Below are 20433 nucleotides of genomic sequence, written 5' to 3' on the forward strand. Positions count from 1 at the left end.
GTGTGCAAACTAGCTGCGACATTGCTGCAGTAGACACACTCACAACTGCTACAACGCCTACTAGCATGAATTGGGGCAGCTTGCAAATAATATGAAGTGAGAGAAAATACAGTAAGCTTACGAGAACACACCTCCCTACTTAAGTAACTGCAGCACAATGAATACTGGCCTTCCTATTTCATTTCAAGAAATTCGAGCTCATCATATGTGTATTTGCCAGTGGCAGTTTTTCTGAGAACAAGACTGAAATAATTGTAAATATCAATGTTAAACTATGGTATGCGCACTGCGTGCTTAGACCTGTGACATATATGGCACACTACACTTCAAATTTTTACATGGACAAAAAGTGCACATGTGTAGCATAAGCAGAACGCAAAATATGGAAATATTTGCTACAGCATAGGAAACAATTTCAAACAAATAAAACGAAAATTAAAATAAAATATACTGTAAAGTAAGCGAAAATAAAATTGAACTTGTAGCCAAGCGATTGATGCGAGAAAAATACTTAACGTCAGGGCATGTGAGGTGTAGTTTTAACTGAATAAGATAATGTGTGCATAAAGTCTACAAAGACAAATAAGCAGCAAGTGGAATAAAGATGTATAAATATTTTGCCTATTTAGCAAGCTGCATTAAGTAATATGTCGATAAATTTATCAACTAATGATACCGAGATCCTACTTTTGGGAACACGTACACTCAATGCATACCTGCCATGTCCATCCAGATTACACGCCGTGCTGCTGCAACCATGGCCACGGGTTATGTGCACACTGTAGGGGGTCACGGCTTCACCACTAAAAAGAAAATTATATGTTAACTTATATCTGTGGCCCAATAAGACTGTTACATCGTGAACACATGCAAGGAGCATGTAAAAACAGTCGCGAAAAGAATGCCTGCACTGGTGCAGGGTGGCAACAGAGCACAAAGTCGCTTCAACAAAGCAAACTTTCGTACATGTACGCCGCAGCAGCAGCGCATAACATGAATGTTTGTTTACATAACAATTCTAGATTTTCTTTCAAGACTTTAAGCAACTTTCCCCGGCAACGTTTAGTTACGTCAAAGTTATGGTGGCAACACCCCTTGAAAACAAACCTGTACCAGCAGCACGCTGTGATTGCTTAGATTTTTTCCCTAATACTGCTCGCAAACCGAAAACCTTGTAAGCAGAGATTATGTACAACGTCGAATCATTTATAAGCGAGGAAACGTCATTGCAGTAAGAATCGGTCAAGAGGCAGATGAGCCGTTATCTTGCGACTTCAGCAGAAAAGCGGGAGCTCACGCACAAGCGCGCCCGATCAACATAATTATTTTCGAACGTAATCTTTTTCATCGGAAGAAAACGCTTATGAAGATTTTCAATTCCGCATTACGGCAATAAATTTGCGTAACTAAACTCTGACATCCAGCAAGCATCGGCAATGGTTTCACTGTTATCGTGGGAGTTCTCTTCCTTACGTTCGCAAGGCACTCTATGCCCACATGAGAAGCACGCACAACACGTGTGTAGTTAGCAAGCGCGGTTACTCACCTTTTTAATGGTACAACACGGTGGAAAAGCACCCTCCAAGTTGCCGGTGCTGTGATGTTACTCCCAGCATACATGCCAGTGCATAGTAGACGAGCACTGGCACGCTAACAATACGCATTATTTCTTTGCGACGTCCACCCAACTTTGTACGACAACCAGAGACAAAGGGAACGCACACCGCGGCACGAACATCGTTGGTCCACATTTGGCTGGCGCGCCACTTATACGGCGAGTATGCAGCGAGACACAAGCTGTCTGTGGCACTTATGCGCACGCGAACTAAGTCACATTTCATTACAGCAAACACAAAACACACGATCAAACAAGCACATCGTTGCAGCTCGCACACCCGACCGAGTCGTTGTAAACAGAGCGGCAGGCTAATTGGATGGATGCTATGAGCGTTCCTTTTGAAACAGGGCGGTGGGTGGCGCCACCAACAGGTCGCACGGGGCCAGCCAATGCCTCGTCCAGCGTCATCTGAGGACTTGTGCGGCTGCCTAACTGCGCATAGTTGTTGCAAGACAAACAGAACCACAGATAAGTCTATATTGTAAGCTATAGCTTAGCGTAGCAAGAAATTCCATGACGCATTTTCAATTTTGAGTCGCTTCTGCTATCTGCAGCCAGCAAAAGCATGGCCTTCGATATCGGAAAGTGTTATCCCTATAGAAAGCCGTCGCTGTGGCGTTATTCGAACGATTCGCACTAAGGTCACCTCTCTTAAAGCCCGTGAATTACGTATTTCGCTCCTGCCCGTGCTAGCTGCGCGGTCACTTCATTTTAAATAACATCCTGCTGTCGTTAACATATACTCTATAGCCTCAGACATCGTTGACGCGATCTCCGAGGGACACATGTGCAGTGTGCGATGTTTGAGCGCCCGTTGCCACAGTGTCAGATGGAAAGCATCAAATCTGCTCGTGTGGCGCAGCTTACACCGCTGTCGTGCGTATCTTGCTTTCGTGTTAGTGTGTTTAATGTGCGCGGGTTGCACTCCTGTCATCCGTGCCTTCTGTGTTGATCGTGCGACCCACGAAGATTCCTCGAAAAACCCAAATGTCTCGGCAGCGTGCATTTGTCCTATGTGGTATGTGCCAGGAATGTACGCTGGCGTACGATGTGCTTGCAACCAAGTACTACAGTGCGTTCTTGCAAATAGGAGCTGCCGCTTACGCGCAGTTTTCCTTGTCATGATCATGTCAATCTGCACAATTGTCGACTGCCACTTAAAGACAAGGAACACAGCCCAGAAATCAAACTACGCAGAAGAAGGCATACGCTATATGTTTGCACTCTTTAACAAATGTGATAACGGGGTAACACTAACTCACAGTGATCGTTAAAAAGAAAAGAAAATGACGTCGCTGTTTTGTGCCTAGCCTTGATAAATCGGAATCGTTTCCAGAGTACCCTGCGCTCCCTCTGTGTAATATCGTTTTCTTCATTTTTGTCTCTTAGACTGACCCCAACGATGAATCTGAACCACTCCCACCAAAGACCAAGGGTCCGAGTGCCTTAATTAACGGTGTACTAATTAAGGGTACTTTAATTAACATCGTCTTCATTAACCTATAGTCATGGTCATGGTCATTAACCTATAGTCACCTATAGTCATGGGTCCGAGTGTTTTAAGTATATCTTAATGAAGGCGGTATTAATTAATGTACAAATAATTAACACCAAGGTTCGTGCGCACAACTCCCACACAAGATCATGGGTTCAAGTGCTTTAACTGTATATTAATAAAATGTGACTTAATTAAAATCACCTTTAACAACAAAGGTCGTGGGTCAGAGTGTCTTAACTGGCTATATGTTAACAGTACCTTAATTAACAACGCCTTCCTTAACAACAACGGTCGTGGGTTCGATTTGAAGCGAAGGTGACGGGTTCGAATGACTTAATTGCTATATCCTAATTATTGTCCCTTAATTAGCATCGCATTCATTAACAAAGGTCGTGGGTTTGGGTGCCTTAAGTAACTATCCTAACTGTGCCTTAATTAACATCACCTTCATTAACACTAAAAGTCGCGGGACCGAGTGCCTTAATTAACTATATAATAATTAACTGCTCATTAAATTAACATCGCCTTCATTAACACCAAAGGTCAAGGGTTCGACTCCCAGTAAGGGCCGTGGGTTCGAGTGCATAAATTAGCTATATCTTAAATAACGGTCTTGATTAACTGTGCCCTAATCAACACCAAAGGTCGTGTGTTCGTAGCCTTAATTACCACCATAGGTTGTGGGTTCGACTCCCATGAAAGGTTGAGAGTTTGTAACCTCTTTGTACATTGTGTGCTCAAACCGACAATGACGGATTTTTCGCCAGATGAGTCATTTAATGCTATCGCATTGCAAAGAATTTTTCACGGCTTAGCATCGTACACATTCATATATGATGTACTTTGACATTACAAATAACACCAAAAAGCTGTTTACTCTTCTCATCAGAAATCATAAGGTGCATTGCCATTTGAGTCTCTGATGTACTTGTGATGCCAAAAAACATTAGACGATGCATTTCTTATGAATGTCTGATGTCACATAAGAACACATAACGCTGTCTACAGAAACTCATGGTTCATTTTCATAAGAGTACGTTGGTTCCGTGAGCGAGCGTGAAGCAGTGCGTGCACAGCGAACTTCCGTGTCGAAAGCGGTAGAGGCGTTGGACAACGTGATTCATAAAGGCAAATCTGGGTAAACGTGGGCCTTCCACCGTCAACATCACGGTGTTGGACCAGCATATTCGGCGAATTATAAGGAGTTTCGATTGTTCTACTTCCACAATACTCTGCAGCTCTTCGTCGGAGACCGAGGCGGGTATTGCGTGTGTGACGCCACGTGCCTTCATAGGATCAGGGGCACGTAGGAGTTTGTCTCGTAAGCTGTGTCATTGATAGTGATTTTCTTTAGTTCCGTTGCTTGTAGACAGCAGATCGACGATAGGCGATCAGGTGCCAGGTTTTGCGTGGTGCGGATTTTGAAGTATGTGTTGCTGCGTTCCATTGAGTCCTGCCGCCGAGCGGATAGCGTTGCCGAGGATATCGACGTCGATTGCGGCAAGGTTCAGGCATGCCGTGAATTTACAGATCACCACTGTGGCTTGTTGCTGGCGCGGCGTTGTCCCTACAGTGTGCCAGTGGCCGAGTGTCGTAGCGGACGCCACTGCTTGCTCGATTTCCATGTTTTGGAAACCCGCGAACGCGCGTGGCGTCGGTGGTGCCGAGGTGGCGTCCAGCCAAGAACTTGGCTTAGCGGCCGGCAAAGCCAGTCACGTTTCTCCATTAATTGCGCAGAAACGATAAAAGTTCGTCTCACCGCAAGGTTCGTAGTTTTGACGTCGTTTTAGCCCAAGTTTGCAGTCCTATTGGGCAATGTTCCATTCATAGGGCGAAAACATCGAGGAGCAGATGTGGACTCGTGCTAACTCGTCGACCGCGCCCGCGCTCCACGACGAGTGACTCCGGCGCTTCGCAGGCCCAAACTTGCCGAACCGTCGTCGGGGACGGTGGCTGTAGTCACGGAGACTGCGCGCGTTCGGCGTGACCGTAGGAAAACGCGGACGGAACGCAGGCGTTAGCTCTATCCCATCTTTCGTTGCGTTGCCTCGTTGGTTTGGCTATAAGTGTAATTATATTGGTTATTCAATTAAAGATGTTGATTTCTCATAGAAGTAATGACCACTTCATCCTCAAGAGATAGAATTGTGCTATTTGCCAGAAGCAATTTTGAATTGATTGGTGGAGCTAAAAAAATACTCTATATTGCATAATTACCTACGCTTGCAATCACTTCAGTTCTATCGATCTTTTCTCAGCTTCTTTTTTTCTACATATGCTCTTATCGTCTGTTACTTATCTCGACTGCTGACCAGGGCATCCTTTCATCTTTTAATCCCAACGCTTCCGGAAGGTGGACATTTCCTATTGGTTTCGCTGGGTAAATATCTTGGCGCGCCATTACCATGTGCAAAGTCATTTCCGGACTTCTGCAGCACACACACGCCTCGTCCTGTGGCGCATATTTGTTCTGGCATGCTTTTGCTCCGACAGCATTTTGTTTACGGTTGACGCTGCGGCGTCCTTACGCCGCAGCGCTGCCCGACCGACGGGTTTTAGTCTATGCGCAAATGTGCGCTTTGTCTCCCCCCAAATGCATGCGTAAATGGCGCCACTCTCTGTGCTTGCGTCCTACACATTGCATAGGACTCAGTGTTTTCTGGAGCACGAATGTTTTTTATTGCGGAACTGCAATAGGTTGGAAAACGTTAAACAGCCCGTTGCTCCTCCAGTGTCTAATGAACGAACGAGCGAACGAACGAACGAACGAACGAAGTGGTTCTGCTTAAATCAGGATAGCTCACAATTCAGTCGCAGATGGGAATATGGGCTAAGCAGAGAGAAAGCCTCGCGCATTAAGGACAAAGAAGAAGTAGAAGAAGAAGAAGAACGCCGATCCGAGCCGACAGAGTATCAAGCCGCTCTCGCTCTCCTGCCTTAAATCCCAGCTGCATTAGAACATCTCCAGCGTCACAAGGGTATCCACGCCTACACGCCTTGCCCAGCTGCGGAAGCGTCAAACAAGAACCGCCCAGACCCCGACGAAGCCCCTGGAGGTCCAGATCTCTCGCTGATCATGTTGGTACCTGCGGCCGAGGGTGGTCAATGCACTACTGGTGGTGCTGGTACTGCGAGCGGCGCCTGTGGCCCGGTAACACAGCCCGAAGAAAAAGCCCGTCAAGATGCGTCAAAGGGCGTCGCGGAAGCGGCGCCGTCGTCGGTAGGATTGACGAGGACGTCCAAGTTGAAACGCGGCGACGGGGCGATGCGCGGTGGCGGCGGTAGCTTGAGATCACCTTCAAGCTGCGTGAAGCACAGGTCAGTGCATCTTTTCAGCCTGGAAAAGAGCTTAATCTGGCGACGCGAGGGAGTGCGCTTGCAGAACGCGGCAAGGCGAGCATTGCGTTCTTTAAGTGTTCACATTGCGTTCTGAGCATTGCACTGACACTCCAGGTACGTTCGCGCCGTCACCGCCTTGCTGTCCCATGTGTCACGTCAAGCCCGCGTAACGATACAGTACCCAGAGTGGTGGAGGACACATAATCACGTGGGGTGCTAGGACCAGCGCGGAAGGTTGTCCGCGAGGGGGAGCTGTTTAGAGGGACCCTCACCTGGTTTGGGCGTCGCAAATAAGCAGGTGCCGTGCGTAGGTCTCGTGCTCGCGATCATGTCTATAAACTCAGTGGGAGACTGCGCGAAAACGGCCAGAATTTCTAAAAACCCCGTTCGCCCTTACTCTCGTGGGTGATTCGTTTCTTGACAAAGAATGAAAGCCACATGCGTAAATGACTCTAGTTAAGACCTATTGCCTGCAACGTCACCGATTATAGCACGTTACTTCGGTAAATCATGCAATGCAGGACGAGCAAAACCGCCACTAAAAGTGTTACGCACAGCCCAGGAAATAAAAAAAATCAAGCAGTAACGCCACTCTTTGGGGATGATTACGTTAATGTGGTTAACATATGAGTCGTGGCGAATATCTAATCTGGTGAAGGGAAATTCGATACTAGTAGAGATTTTCGGGATTATGTCTATGCTATCTGATTGTGGAGTATAAGTTGTCTCTTCGGTCCCATTGGCACATACCCAGTGGCGTATGTTGTCTTCTCGGCTATAGAGCAGCCACAACACATCTAGTCCACAAGCTAGCAGATAACTTATATCACTGGGAAGAGCGGCGCAAGCTGGCTAGATAGATATATACGCAAATTCGCTGGAGTGATCTATGGCTGTGGGCTAACCGCATGAAAAGAGTATGCGTAAGCATTGTGCCACTTGCTCATTTCCACGCATTCCATGTTTGTCGTCCGGCGCTGTTGATGATGCAGAAGAAGGTTCAATAAGCGTATGCTTATTGGCCTTGTAGTCTGTGTTCGCTCTTGATCCGACCAATATAAACCGTTATCAGCCCTTATTACTCGTTGTCGACCTGATCGGATTTCACCCAACACTTACCAACCCTTATCGGTCGTTATCAACCTTACAGAACATGAGGCGACCCTTATCAGCAGTTATAAAACTTATTGGAATCACTCTGACTCATATCAACCCATACCGTCTTTATCAACCTTATCGTACATGAACCGACCCTTACCAACCCGTATAGGTCGTTATCAATCATATCGGACTCGATTCGACCCTTATCAACCCATATCGTTTGTTATCAACCTTAGCCGGTTCAATGTCACCCTTATCAATCGTTATCAACCTAACAGAATTGATCCGACCTTTATCAACCGTTATCTACCGTTACCAGGCATGTTCCTACCTTTATCGGTCCTTCTCAATCGTATCCGACTTGGCCGGACCCTTATAAATCCTTATCAGTCTTTATCGACCTTATCAGAATTATAGGTTAACAAAACTTATTGCTGGGCTAGTTGGTTCATGCTAATAAATCAATACTGGCTAGCGCATTTTCAAGACGGGACAGGACACCAACGCTTGTCCTGTGCGTCGGTGTCTTGTCACGTCTTGAAACTGCACTTAGCAGCATTCATTTATTATTATAATTTCTCCGACCATTCTAATAAGCACTTATCGATCTTTGGCACCTAATCCATCAGCGTCATACCATCATCAACCGCTATCAGACCCATATAACCCCTCATCATTCCTTATAATCATTATCAACTGGTTGACTGCTTATCTGTTTGTGTTGCGCAACACAGACAACGCGGTACAACACATTCATATACTCACCTTCTGCAAGTACGGCTGTACTTTAGCCAGTTGCGTATTCTGAGCGTTATGCGTCAGTGACGGTTGTCCTCGTTGAGTCAACATAGAAATGCTTAATGGAGTCTTGAACCACCCCTCAGGCTTGGTGATGCTACTGTGACCATCTCAGCCAAGTTTTGCTGTTATTCACGGCACGTGGAGCTCGCAAGGGAAGCGCGAATTCACCTTACGCTCAAACGATCTCTTTTGAAGCGAAAAGCGTCACTACGCCAGTCAACAGCGCGCTTCGCGCGAGCCGGCGTAAGTCGGAATTGGCTCCGCAAGCGTGTTCGGAGTCGGCGCAAGTGGCCACTGCCGCGCGCTATGCGTCCTCGTTTGACGTTCGCCGCAAGCGCGTGTTTATCGCTGAGGCCGACTATATAACCGCTTGCCAAAGAATAAGCGTGCGCATTCAACATGGAAGGAGAAGAGAGTGATACTACCGATACAGAGAGCTGTGTTTATGGCTGTAGAGAAATCGCAAGACAATGTGCCCAACAATGATGAATAAAGAAGTTTAATAACCCTGCATAACTTATGGTATATATCATTGATAAACAATTTGCATAACACAAGGCACACGTATAGCATAACCATAAGCTAACCAAAGCATATCCATTAGTGAAACCGTAAGATAACCATAGGCTAAATCATAAAGCATATCCATAAGTTAAACCGTAAGCATATCCATAGGCTAAATCGTAAAGCATAACCATAAGCTAAACCGTAAGCATAACCATAGGCTAAATCCTAAAGCATAACCATAAACTAAACCATAAGCATCACCGAACCTTTTCGCTTCGAGATATCCAGGCTGAACCTTAGCTAAGCCCAAGCCAATTTTTTTAACAGAAGTCTGCTCGTCATTCTCTACTGTATGCTTTATTTCTTAATAAAGCAGGTTGCCATACGCGGCTGCGATTTGCCAATAGCTGATATCAATCAAGAAGGGTGTTTCGATGGCGCGCTTCTTCCTGCTGTTACTCTGTTTTTTTTTTTTTAAATTATGGGGTTTTACGTGCCAAAACCACTTTCTGATTATGAGGCACGCCGTAGTGGAGGACTCCGGAAATTTCGACCACCTGGAGTTCTTTAACGTGCACCTAAATCTAAGTACACGGGTGTTTTCGCATTTCGCCCCCATCGAAATGCGGCCGCCGTGGCCGGGATTCGATCCCGCGACCTCGTGCTCAGCAGCCCAACACCATAGCCACTGAGCAACCACGGCGGGTGCTGTTAGTCTGTGTATTTATTGACAAAGTTAATCGAACAGGCTGAATTGAGCGAACATGTGCTTTTGAATTTAGATAATACTTACGTGCAGTGTTTTCCGGTCTGTAAATCGCAGCTTTGTATAAATCACACCTCCCTCAAAACGGCACTGCCGCAAAAAAAAAAGAAAAAAAAAAAAGAGAACGTGCATATAAGTCGCACCTGTTCATTCGGCAAGATGCTTTAAAAATACAGTGCCGTTTCACTTCGTGAACGTTGGTCACGCGCAAGCGTATCGGCGCCATTCCTATAGGATTGCGATAGCAATGATATGGACACTCCAGGCGCATTTCTGCCATCGTGGTCGCCGCGACGTTCTGTAAAAATCCCGTGGTCGATAACTTGGTCCCCTCGCGCCGTGTGCAGTCATGTGCGAGTGAAAGCGTGTGACGGTGAGGCGAATCGCGCACAAGGGCTGAAAGCGAGAAGGCAGCGCGATAGGGACGGGGGGGGAGGTGGCTTGTACTCTGGCAGCAACCGCGTAGTTTGAGCAGCGGCGCGCGCCCTATCGCGGAAAAATCCAGAAGATGTGACGACCTCGGAGTCGGTCTGCTCGCTGTCGACTTGCCACCGCTTGCGTTGCTGCTCCGTGCGTGTCGGAACGGCACTGGGCAACTCGATGACGAGGAGAACCCGCTACTTCCATAGCGCGCACACAACCCGTACCAACTGCCAGAAGAGGTCCACCTCAGCTTGCTTCGTGTGGCTATAGCATCCAACTCGATTTTGACGGCCGTTAAAGAAAAGATATATGTCGCACTGTTCTGTAAAACGCACCGCGAGAAACAAAACCGCGACTTATACATCGAAAAACACGGTACTTCTGGAAGAAGCCGACTCTTGTTTGCTCATGGACGCTCGGCCGTGGCCGCCCGCGCAGGAACTAAACTTTATCCACCCTGCTTATCGGCGTCGTAGCCGGCGGGTCTCGCTAGTGTCGACTAGTTTTGAACGCTCAACTAACCTCGAACCGAGCGGATCCAGCGCGTGCTCACTTCTGGCCGCTCCTGGTTAGACTACTTGGCAGACGAATTGATATCGCTTCAAAAAATGCACAAGTTGGATGTGGCTACTCTCCGTCGGTCTAGCTAGTGAAAGACAAAGCCGGTCCTAGAGTGTACTAGATTAAGATTGAGTGGGACGAGCGGCTGGGGCGGCGCTGCGATCGAAGTGGATTGGGCCGCTTCAAGGTCAAGGTCGATCATATAAGTCGGAATGCTTCGGGTGAAAAGCGGTTCAGAACAACTTGTCAGTCACCTCAGCGAGGATGATTATGGAAGCAGCGATTGAACCGCGATTATCTTTGGAGGGAGCAAACATTGGGAAAGAAAAAAAATGTTTTTTTTTATAATTAAAGCAAGACAGATTTAGATTCATTCTACGAAAATAAAAGTCCTTATCAATGTTATATATGCGTGACGAGTAAAGAAAATACAACTGTATTTTATTATTAGCAATAAATCTATTTTTTTCGGAGCTCATTTAAGACATGACGCCGCAATCACTTGCAATGCATCTCCATTTTTCTTTAATTATGGGGTTTAACGTGCCAAAACCACTTTCTGATTATAAGGCGCGCCGTAGTGGAGGACTCCAGAAATTTTAACGACCAAGGGTTCTTGAACGCGCACCTAAATCTAAGTACACGTGTGTTTTCGCCCCCATCGAAATGCGGCCGCCGTGGCCGGGATCCGATCCCGCGACCACGTGCTCAGCAGCCCAACACCAAAGCCACTGAGCAACCACGGCCGGTAATGCAGCTCTTTGAAGTGTGCAGACAGGCGCGCTCGTAAAGTTCACCCGTTACAACACGCGCCCCTCACTGTTTTGCTAGTGGACCCTTGTCTGAATTTGGGGACTCGGGTAGCTTTATTGTTTCTTAACCTAGTCAGTCAGAAGTAGTGAGTTACGACCACCAGATAACTGTTTACTTGTTTTCGTGTGACTGCGCTGGTCGACGGGTTTGGCGTCCGACGATAGGACCAGCACTCTACACCTAAAGCCTTCGTCGGCTTCCAAAAAAGTATGTTCTGTGCAGGGGTGCGACTTCGACACTTGTACGGCTGCCCGTTTTCTGCATCGATTTCCGCACTGAAAGCTCGAAACGCCCATCAAGTTAAGTGGCTGTGCGTTTGAATGTACAGCTCTAATGCCAGGACACCAGAATAAATTTTGCGCCTTCAAGAAAAAAAGATGACATCACTTCTCTTTTTAACGGATATGGCGCTACAGTAATTTTTTCTTCCATCAGAAGTGTTTCCTCGTCACACAGATGGCGCTAAGCCCCATGAACTGCTGATGACGAACCGCCATGTTTGAACGTAGGGGCTTGTATGGAGGCTCCGCTACCAGGTATATTTACCTTGTCAAGGTGACGCCGTTGAAAACTGCTGGCAATTCTTCTCGGAAGCTTCATTCATACTACTTCGCGCGCTGGTATCTGCGTTCAGACCGCTCAAGTAGCTGACGTGTATGACGTGTATATATACCTTAGGAATAGATGCCTTCCTTCTTTTTCTTTACTTCATATTTTCTAATGCCGCTCGATGATTGTGCGCACATTGCGGCCGTAGCGTATTGTACGGTTCCCTTAAAAAGAATGCTTTTTTTTTCTTTAAGCAGCATGTATCCCTCGTGTGTATTTTTGCGCATATAGTTTTCAATAAGTAAGTCTTGCGAAACGCAGATGGAGAAACATGTAAAATTCCGGCTTACTGCTTCAAACAAATAAAACATTTCTGCCCGATCCGGCACGCTGTACTCAGATTTACGGGAAATTCTACCCCCCGCCGCCCCCCCCCCAAAAAAAAGAAAAGAATAAACACTGCAGCGCAACATTCTATTCGTGTTTCCGTCTTCCTCGCGTAACCGAATTCGGAGTAATTGGTACGTGTTCTTTTATAGCCGTCGGACAGCTTTAAGTAGCCATTATATATCCTGACCTTTGGCCCGTAGGCGGTGCGAAATTTTTGCCCAGCCCACGCTTAAAAACAAAGGGGGAAAAAAAAAGAGGCGCAGTAGACTAATTACTGGCTATATAGTGGATATGGCGTTGTGCTGCTAAAATCGAGCTCACGTGTTCAAACAAGGTTGCTGAATTCGATGGGAACATCTTATCTGAATTCGACGACCGCTGCCTGGCACGTTGAAAACACCCGACTTTAGTTGCCTCTGAAGGATTCGTAACGGCAACATGCCGCCGCGTCAAAGGACAGCTGTCGACGCTGAAGGCAGAAAATGCAAGCGCACCGAGGCTGCGCGCGTTCTACGTGCCACTGAGAGGGCCGATGTGCTTTAAGCACGAGCCATCCATGCCAAGAAGGCGATCGTCATGAGGCCCGTCTCGGCCAAATGGGTGATTCATTGTGTGCCCGCCAGCATCGGCAGGATATCAAACAGCGTTTTGGGGGCCCTAGCGGAAGAGAGTCATCCAACGCGGATGCATAGTTGCCGGTGCTTTTCTTGAAGAATACGGTTACAATTTCCTACGGCCGAGGAAATTACGGTCGTAACTGATAAATCAAGAACAAAAATGATAGACGGAATACAGGTATATAATCAACGTTTATTCATCGAATCATTTGAACAACCTTGTCCCGATTCTTTAGCGTCAACACTTGGTCGACACTGTCTTTTTTTTTTCTTTGTATGAGAGTCTACGAGCTAGATCTCTCGAGCTTCAAAGCAGCTAAATAATCAACGATACTAACTTTCTTACGGATCAGTTCCGGTTTTATTTCTCGGGAAGTATGTTTGTCATGACGTCATGATGCTGAGGCTGGTAACGCGGAAGCAGAGGATCGTGGCTTATTGGCACTAGCTTTCGCTGCCTCGGTCGTCTGCAACGCCGCTACTGGTTACGTGACGGGGTGTAGCAGCATTGAAGATGATCAAGCGAGCCAGAGAGAGTGCCAAATCGGCATAATGTTGTGACGTTTAGCTGTGGAACGTTTATGTGTGCCTTTCTCTCCGTCAACAGTGGCGTGAGCGCGAAATCCATTCGCCTATGCGCAGATGGCCGCCCTGGAGGAGAGGTGACAGCGCCATGAGCCCGAGTCATGAGTCCACCATGACCAGTCCCTCAGGACCGCTGAGTACTAGGTTTCTAACGGCTGGAATTTCGGGTAGTTCATCGCAGCTGTCACCACGCAGGGCTCACATGAACTCATGGCGTTTTCCACCACCGAAGAGCGCATTGTCTGCCATGCGAGACTTCTCCCCGGGTTCCGCTTTCATGAGCCCGAAGTTGAGCCCCGCCGGCGGGCCCGTGACCCCAAGCCTGATGCTTTCCAGTGGCGGCGCTAGTGATTTGAAGGTATATATCCATGCGCCTAGCGGTTGATATGGGCTGGAGCATACGGAACTCCAGTTATGAAATGCAAGGGAGCGAACAATACAAAGAAAAAAGGTTTCTGAAAATAAGAAAATTTTTTTGCAAGACCTTTTCGTCATTGACTGACCACTTTCACTAATATAGCCAAGTTCCTAAACCTAAAACACGGCTTTCCTGCAATGCGACATTTCGTAGCCTCTAACGTGTTCATCTATACCAATACCTGTGCTGGGCATGAGAAGCAGCTCGCAACAGCAATATCCAAGCGGTAGCAATGGAACCTAACAGCCCGAAAACATCGCTAGAGGGAGTACAAGAAGGTCGAGGATTTGGTATGAAGGCGGCCCCGGAAGCTGAACCCGTGCCAGCAGATGCCACATTGCACATAATATTCAGAGCGAGGACGGGTTGAGCCACCGTGGTTCATGAAATTTTGTAGCGCAGGAAAGCTAACTTGTAGGTTTTATTACAACTCGTCCGTTATACGCGGTAGCACCGTATGTCGGTGCCTAGACTGAGGAAGACACAACGACGTCAATACGAAATGTACAGAAACAGCAGATGGCCATTACTTCTATTTTTAGAGATTGCTTTTTTTTTCCCCTCATTCCTGCGTTTTTCAGTGCTGTTGCTGCGGCTATCTTGCGCGCCGCGTGCGAGTGGTTTAGAGCGTGTATATACATGGAAGAGAGAAAGATAAAACTTATTATGTCCTTGATGGGACACAATTCCCTTCTTGACACCGTGGCCAGTCCTTGCTTTCTGGCGGCGTCTTCGGCCATCCGGACGGCCCAGAGCTGCTCCTCTGAGTCCAAGCTGAGCAGCCAAGTCTCCCACTGCTTGGCCGTAGTTATGATGCGTGTGTTAGTGCGGTAGGTGTTGGTGGGGGAGGCTTTGGGGCATTAACAGATAATGTGATCGAGGTCAGCGCGGGCTTGGCACGCTTTTCAAAGTGAGGTGTATGCGTCGGGGTAAATGCAGTTGTAAAGCGCGAGGTTCGGTAAAGTTCGCGTCTGAAGGAGTCGCCAAGTGGTGGATTGATATTTATTCAGTATTTTGTGTGCTGGGCGGCAGCGTAACCGCTCTCTGCGGTAGTGGAGGAGAATTTCTCTGAACGTGACCATTCGGTCCCGCGCGTGGCCGTGATGCTGAACAGAGGGCTGGTCGGGTTTGGAAAACTCAGGAGAAGGATGATGCGCCCGGCGTGAGAGAGCTCGGGCGCCACCGTGAGCGGCTGTTTCCAGCCAGACCCGAGTGACCAGGGGCCCAGATGATCTGGATGCGGCGTTGCCTTGAGAAAGGAGTGCCAGAGTATCTTCTGGGCTTGGGGCGCTATCAGCTAGTCCTCTTGTGTAGTTGCGAATGGCCGTTTTTGAATCGCTGATGATGCTGTGTGCAGTGGTAGCCGCGTAGGCAAAAGCGATGGCCGTTTCTTCTCCTTCTTCGCGTTTCGTGGTGAGTATTGATGCGGCCGCAGCCAGGCGGTATTGTGAGCCCGCGACTGCGACGACCGCCATGGCGTTTTGGTTGGGGTATTCCGCTGTGTCCACGTAGGCTACGTCAGCGGCTTGGCCATAACGCTTGTCTAGTTTAGCTCTTTCTGCACGTCGCTTCGGATTGTGTTCAGGGTGCATATTGCGAGGTATGGGCGGGATAACTAGCTGAGCGCGAATTTTTGGAGGGATGGGTACTTTTGGTCCGAATTGGGTGGAAATACCTAAGGTGCCTAGAATGTGCCTGCCCCTGGTGGAATTGGCGAATCGTTCGTATTGGCTAATACGTTGCGCTTCAATAAGCTCGTCTATGGTGTTGTGAATGCCGAGAGCGTCCAGTTTCTCATTAGAGGTGGAGATGGGAAGATGTAGGGCTTGTTTATAGGCCCTCTTGATCATGGCATTGAGTTTGAGCCTGTCAGTTGCATTGAGGCTGAGGTACGGGGCGACATAGGTGATCCTGCTCAGGGCGTAGGTGGTTACCAGGCGTATAAGGTTGTATTATTTCATGCTGTGATGTCGATTTGCAATGCGTGTTATGAGGCGAGTGGTTTGGTGTACATGAGTGTCTAATTGCTTGAGCATCTGCGTGTTTCTGCCGTTTTGTTGGATGCGTAAGCCAAGGATACGGATGTTAGGTACAGTAGGTATGCGTTTCTGGTGCACGTGGAGTTCTATCTAGGGCGGGTGAGGGTCTGGACATCGACCTCCCCAATTACGCTTGTACAGAAGGAGCTCCGATTTCACTGGAAGGCACGCCAGGCCGCGCGGTTCCACGTATGCAATGACCTCGTTGATGACTTGCTGGAGCGTGTCCTGGATGTCCCCGTCGCTGCCCCGGGTGACCCACAGGGTGATATCGTCTGCGTAGAGGCTATGCTTGAGTTTGGGGATGCTAGCTAATGCAGGCGGTAGCCCGAGCAAGGCCACATTAAACAGAAAAGGGGACAGAACCGATCCTTGCGGCGTGCCTTTGCTGCCGAAGTGAATAATTGGCGACTGCCACACTCCGATGGTAATGGTGGCCGTGCGACCTGTAAGAAAGTTCTTCCCGTAGTTATATGTTCGATGTCCAACCTGGAGTTGTGCCAGTTGGTTCAGTATGGCCTCATACGTGACGTTATCGAAGACATTGGTTGGGTCTAGCCCCAAGATGGCTCTGGTGTCCAGCCTGGCGCTTTTATCGCCATCGATAATTTGGTGCTTGAGCTGAATCATGATATCTTGAGCTGAAAGTTTCGGACGGAAGCCAACCATGGTATTGGGGAAGAGGTGGTTGTCGCTCATGTCTATATAAGCGTGTGAGGATGACGTGTTACTTCATGTGTCGGATAGGTCCTCGAACACGTCATCCTCACACGCTTATATACATGGAAGGAGCGTGGCAGGGAGGACAGCCGATAAGAAAAACTCATTCGCATATTTCCATCGTGTCGCATGTGCATAATGCCCTCTGGAGTTGCCTGGGCATCGCCACATTAACGTATTGACAGCTGCAATTATACGTGACCCCCGCAAAAGCATTGCAGAAACTACAGCGCTTACCTTTCTGCTAACGTGCAAGTCCCGTGTGGAGGTAGGTAGAATGGTAGCAAGGAGGCGGAAGAGTAGGCAGAGAATGGGTAGAACTGACGCAGTCGTGAAAAGAGTGAATAACCTTGCCACTCTTCGCTCGCACAGGGGGAGAAGGCGGATGAGGTAAGAGATGACGTGAGAAGTGAAGGAAACGCTTCTACGATAAAAATCACAGTGGTGGCGGGCAAACTGAAGTTGCGGTACCGTACGTTTCTGCTATTCCTGCACAATAAACACCATGCAAATCTGTCAAGTGGACAACTGACGCAGAGCGTGCGACGCAAAAGCGTCATAGCATATAGGCGACACTATTGAAGTGGTCGCACGTCTAATCAACTTTCCTGTACCCACCGTGGCAGCTTTTTAGCTATGGCATTGCTCGAGGTCACGGGAACAATTCCAACCACGGCAACCGCATTTTGACGGGAGGGAAATACAAGAACGCTAGTGCACTTAGATCTAGGTGCACGATAAGTAAGGCCAGGGTGTCAAAATTAATTCGTAGTCCGCTACTACGATGTGCCTCGTAATCCGGTAGTGGTTTTGGCATGTACAGGGACCGCACTTGAGGGAGAAAGGTAGCCTGTTGCACAATGTAGCTTGCATGGCAAGCGACTTATAAATTTCTGCAATGTATTTTACTCCACATGCGTCACTGTGGAATGTCAAACCTAATGGGAATAGAGTTTTTCATGATCGACGGCGACAGAAGTCGCGTAACTTATATACCAAGCGGGCACGCTCAAACGACGGTATAAGCACGCCTGTTGTCTCCGTGTTACTATAGCGCACGTAGTGTCTGGAGTACCCGTTTTGTAACCACGCGACGAGACCTGAGGTTGCGGGTTCTGCGCAAACGGTCGCTATGAATTTTTACGATTGTCCACTGGCCAATTTGTAAAATCACTTCACTTAGTAGCGTCGCCACAGAACGCTTTGCAAGTAGACGTAACTCTGCCTTAATTGGCTCGCAAACTGCCTCGAAATCCCTAGCTATCGCCTTTTGTGATCGATTGTAGGCACTTCCAGTACTACCTGCGCAACAATCAGGGTAAACGCCTGACGACTCTCGGTCATGCTGCCCGACTCACTCCTTTAATGAATAGTACCTTCAATGAGCATTTTGGAGGCTTCCAGAAACGTCTAGTTGAGATATTGAAAAGAACAGCGAACAACACAACGGTTCTAAGATGCAGTTTTGGTGATAACATTGATCATATAACCATTGGTTTGTGTTCTTTGAATGCTGGAAGGACACTTGACGTTAATTATATTAAAGAAAAAGAGACTTGCCTTCACTATTATATTTGGTGGCTGCCTGTTAACTACAGCAAAATGCACTCTAATATACAGCAAAGACATGCTCTACGCAAGCTCGTCTGCATGCTTCAGCTACCTTCTACGTGCCAAAGCGTCAAAACGAGACGTGGTGGTTAGCATAAATAAAGGGGACGCGTGCGAGAAAGCGCTAATTCCGGGCTAGACGCCTTGGAAGACGTCGCATGGGAGTGAGCCTAACTTCCATTGCTTCTAAATCCTTATCAAACAACATTCGTTCCGTTTTTGGTTTGGAAAACCTGTCTAAATAAGACGCATTCTCACATGACACCTCAAGCGGAAGAAAGAGAAAATTCCAGCACAGATCGCCGAAAAAGCCTTGTTTCAGGTTTCATGGATACGTATATATATATATATATATATATATATATACGTATCCAGCGGATGATACCATATATATGGTATCATCCGCTCGGTTCCAGAGAGTTGTTCATTGGTAAATCCAAGAACGGACAGCACTGCATTTGTCCGTTCGTGGATTTACCAATTAACAACTGTCTGGAACCGAGCGGATCGTACCACATATATATATATATATATATATGTATATATATATATATATATATATATATATATATATATATATATATATATATATATATATGTGGTACCATCCGCTCGGTTCCAGACAGTTGTTCGTAAATCCAAGAACGGACAACATTGCATTCCAATGAGAGCAGACATTCAACCCATAAAGAAAGCAATCGAATACTAGAAGAAACTACATGACGTCACAGTGCTGTAGCATATGTATATCGGTGTAGGCGACGGAATTAGAAGGGGAAGTTTGTACTTGATTTCCTTTGCTAATAAATTATTTTCCGCCATATGAATCAAATCAAGATGAGTCAACGAAATGCCGACGCTGAAGAAAAGGTTGACGTTCCTGGTGAATCAAATGTTTTGATAATGTGCATTATATCTCTGCATTCTCTCTTATTCATGTTTATTACTTACTATTTTAACATCTTATTCGTATTTATTTCACGCGCGATTGCGTCTACCTTCCTTCGTTAGCGTCTACACTTGGTTCACCTGTCCTCGTTCTTCTTTTTTTTTTTTTTTTGACGTCAGGGGATCGTGAAGTGTTTGATGCAATGTGGGTAATTTTCGATTATAATGGTGCTCTTGTGTTTATATAACAGCGTATATCATAGGGGCCCCCTCCACAACTCCTACGAGAGTTATAGGGCCCCACCTTTATACCATACCCAATGTACTTATCATCATGTGATTAACAAAAGGACATGAACTTGAAGTACTTTGACCCAGCAAATAATTCTTGCTTCTTGTGAACACCGCCAACGCCGCCTTCCAGGCACCAATACCTGCGGCCAGCACTGTTTAGTTCAAGCGAACTCGCTACGTTTCCCAAAAGTGTACCGTGCGGCGGCTTTCCCTGAACGTGTCTGTATCTGTAGCGGTGCACTCTTTACAGCGACATACTGCAGCGTGGGTACTTTTCAGCTATATTGGCGATAACGGAGCCTATACCGGTAATTTTACCTGCTCTACGACTAACTCTTGCATTTTACCTCGTTGAAATCTATATTTTGATACATCTTGTGTCTTGGTACAGCGCTCTGGAGGCGCGAAAGGGCAATGTTTATCTGGAAGTGTTTTCAAGATAAGCAAATTCCAAATAGGCCAAACCCGTGTAAAGTCTGCTAACAAAACCATGCCTACAATGCTTTACTCGAATACTTACTTGAAGTAACAGTTTGCTGGAACATAAGTGATTCAGTGTTGCCCTCCGTATCCTTTCAGTCTTCTTTATTTTTTATACTCTCATCTCACTAACGTTAAGTAGGATACCAAGCACGTATTTGGAGCTGTAGAGCTGTCTGCAAATACAGCGATGGTGCTGGTAAAGGGTGTTAGTATCGCGTACATGATGTGATAGGCGTGCTAATGTCATGGGAACAATTGCTCTACAAATCCAATGATGACACTCGTTCAGACAGTACTTATTTGGCGCATAACAATTAATGTTCTCTCGCGCGCCCATGTCTCCGAGTGGAGCAAGCTATCGCGGCCAGCCAAAGTCGTCATTGCCGTGGTGCCACTCTTGGTCATCGCAAGC

At 47.2% G+C, this 20433-nt stretch overlaps 1 protein-coding gene across 1 annotated transcript in view; it reads left to right on the forward strand.

The window, feature by feature from the left end:
- Nucleotides 1-14018, forward strand: part of LOC129386651 (doenitin-1-like) — a 133531-nt gene extending 119513 nt beyond the window's left edge. The window contains exon 4 of the mRNA XM_072287280.1: nt 13626-14018. Coding sequence (XP_072143381.1) covers nt 13626-13660 — 35 coding nt within the window. The 3' untranslated portion in view covers nt 13661-14018. The remainder of the gene's footprint in view (nt 1-13625) is intronic.
- The last annotated feature ends 6415 nt before the right edge of the window (nt 14019-20433 follow it).

This window comes from Dermacentor andersoni, chromosome 3, assembly GCF_023375885.2.
Source record: "Dermacentor andersoni chromosome 3, qqDerAnde1_hic_scaffold, whole genome shotgun sequence".
In the NCBI taxonomy this organism is placed as follows: domain Eukaryota; kingdom Metazoa; phylum Arthropoda; class Arachnida; order Ixodida; family Ixodidae; genus Dermacentor; species Dermacentor andersoni.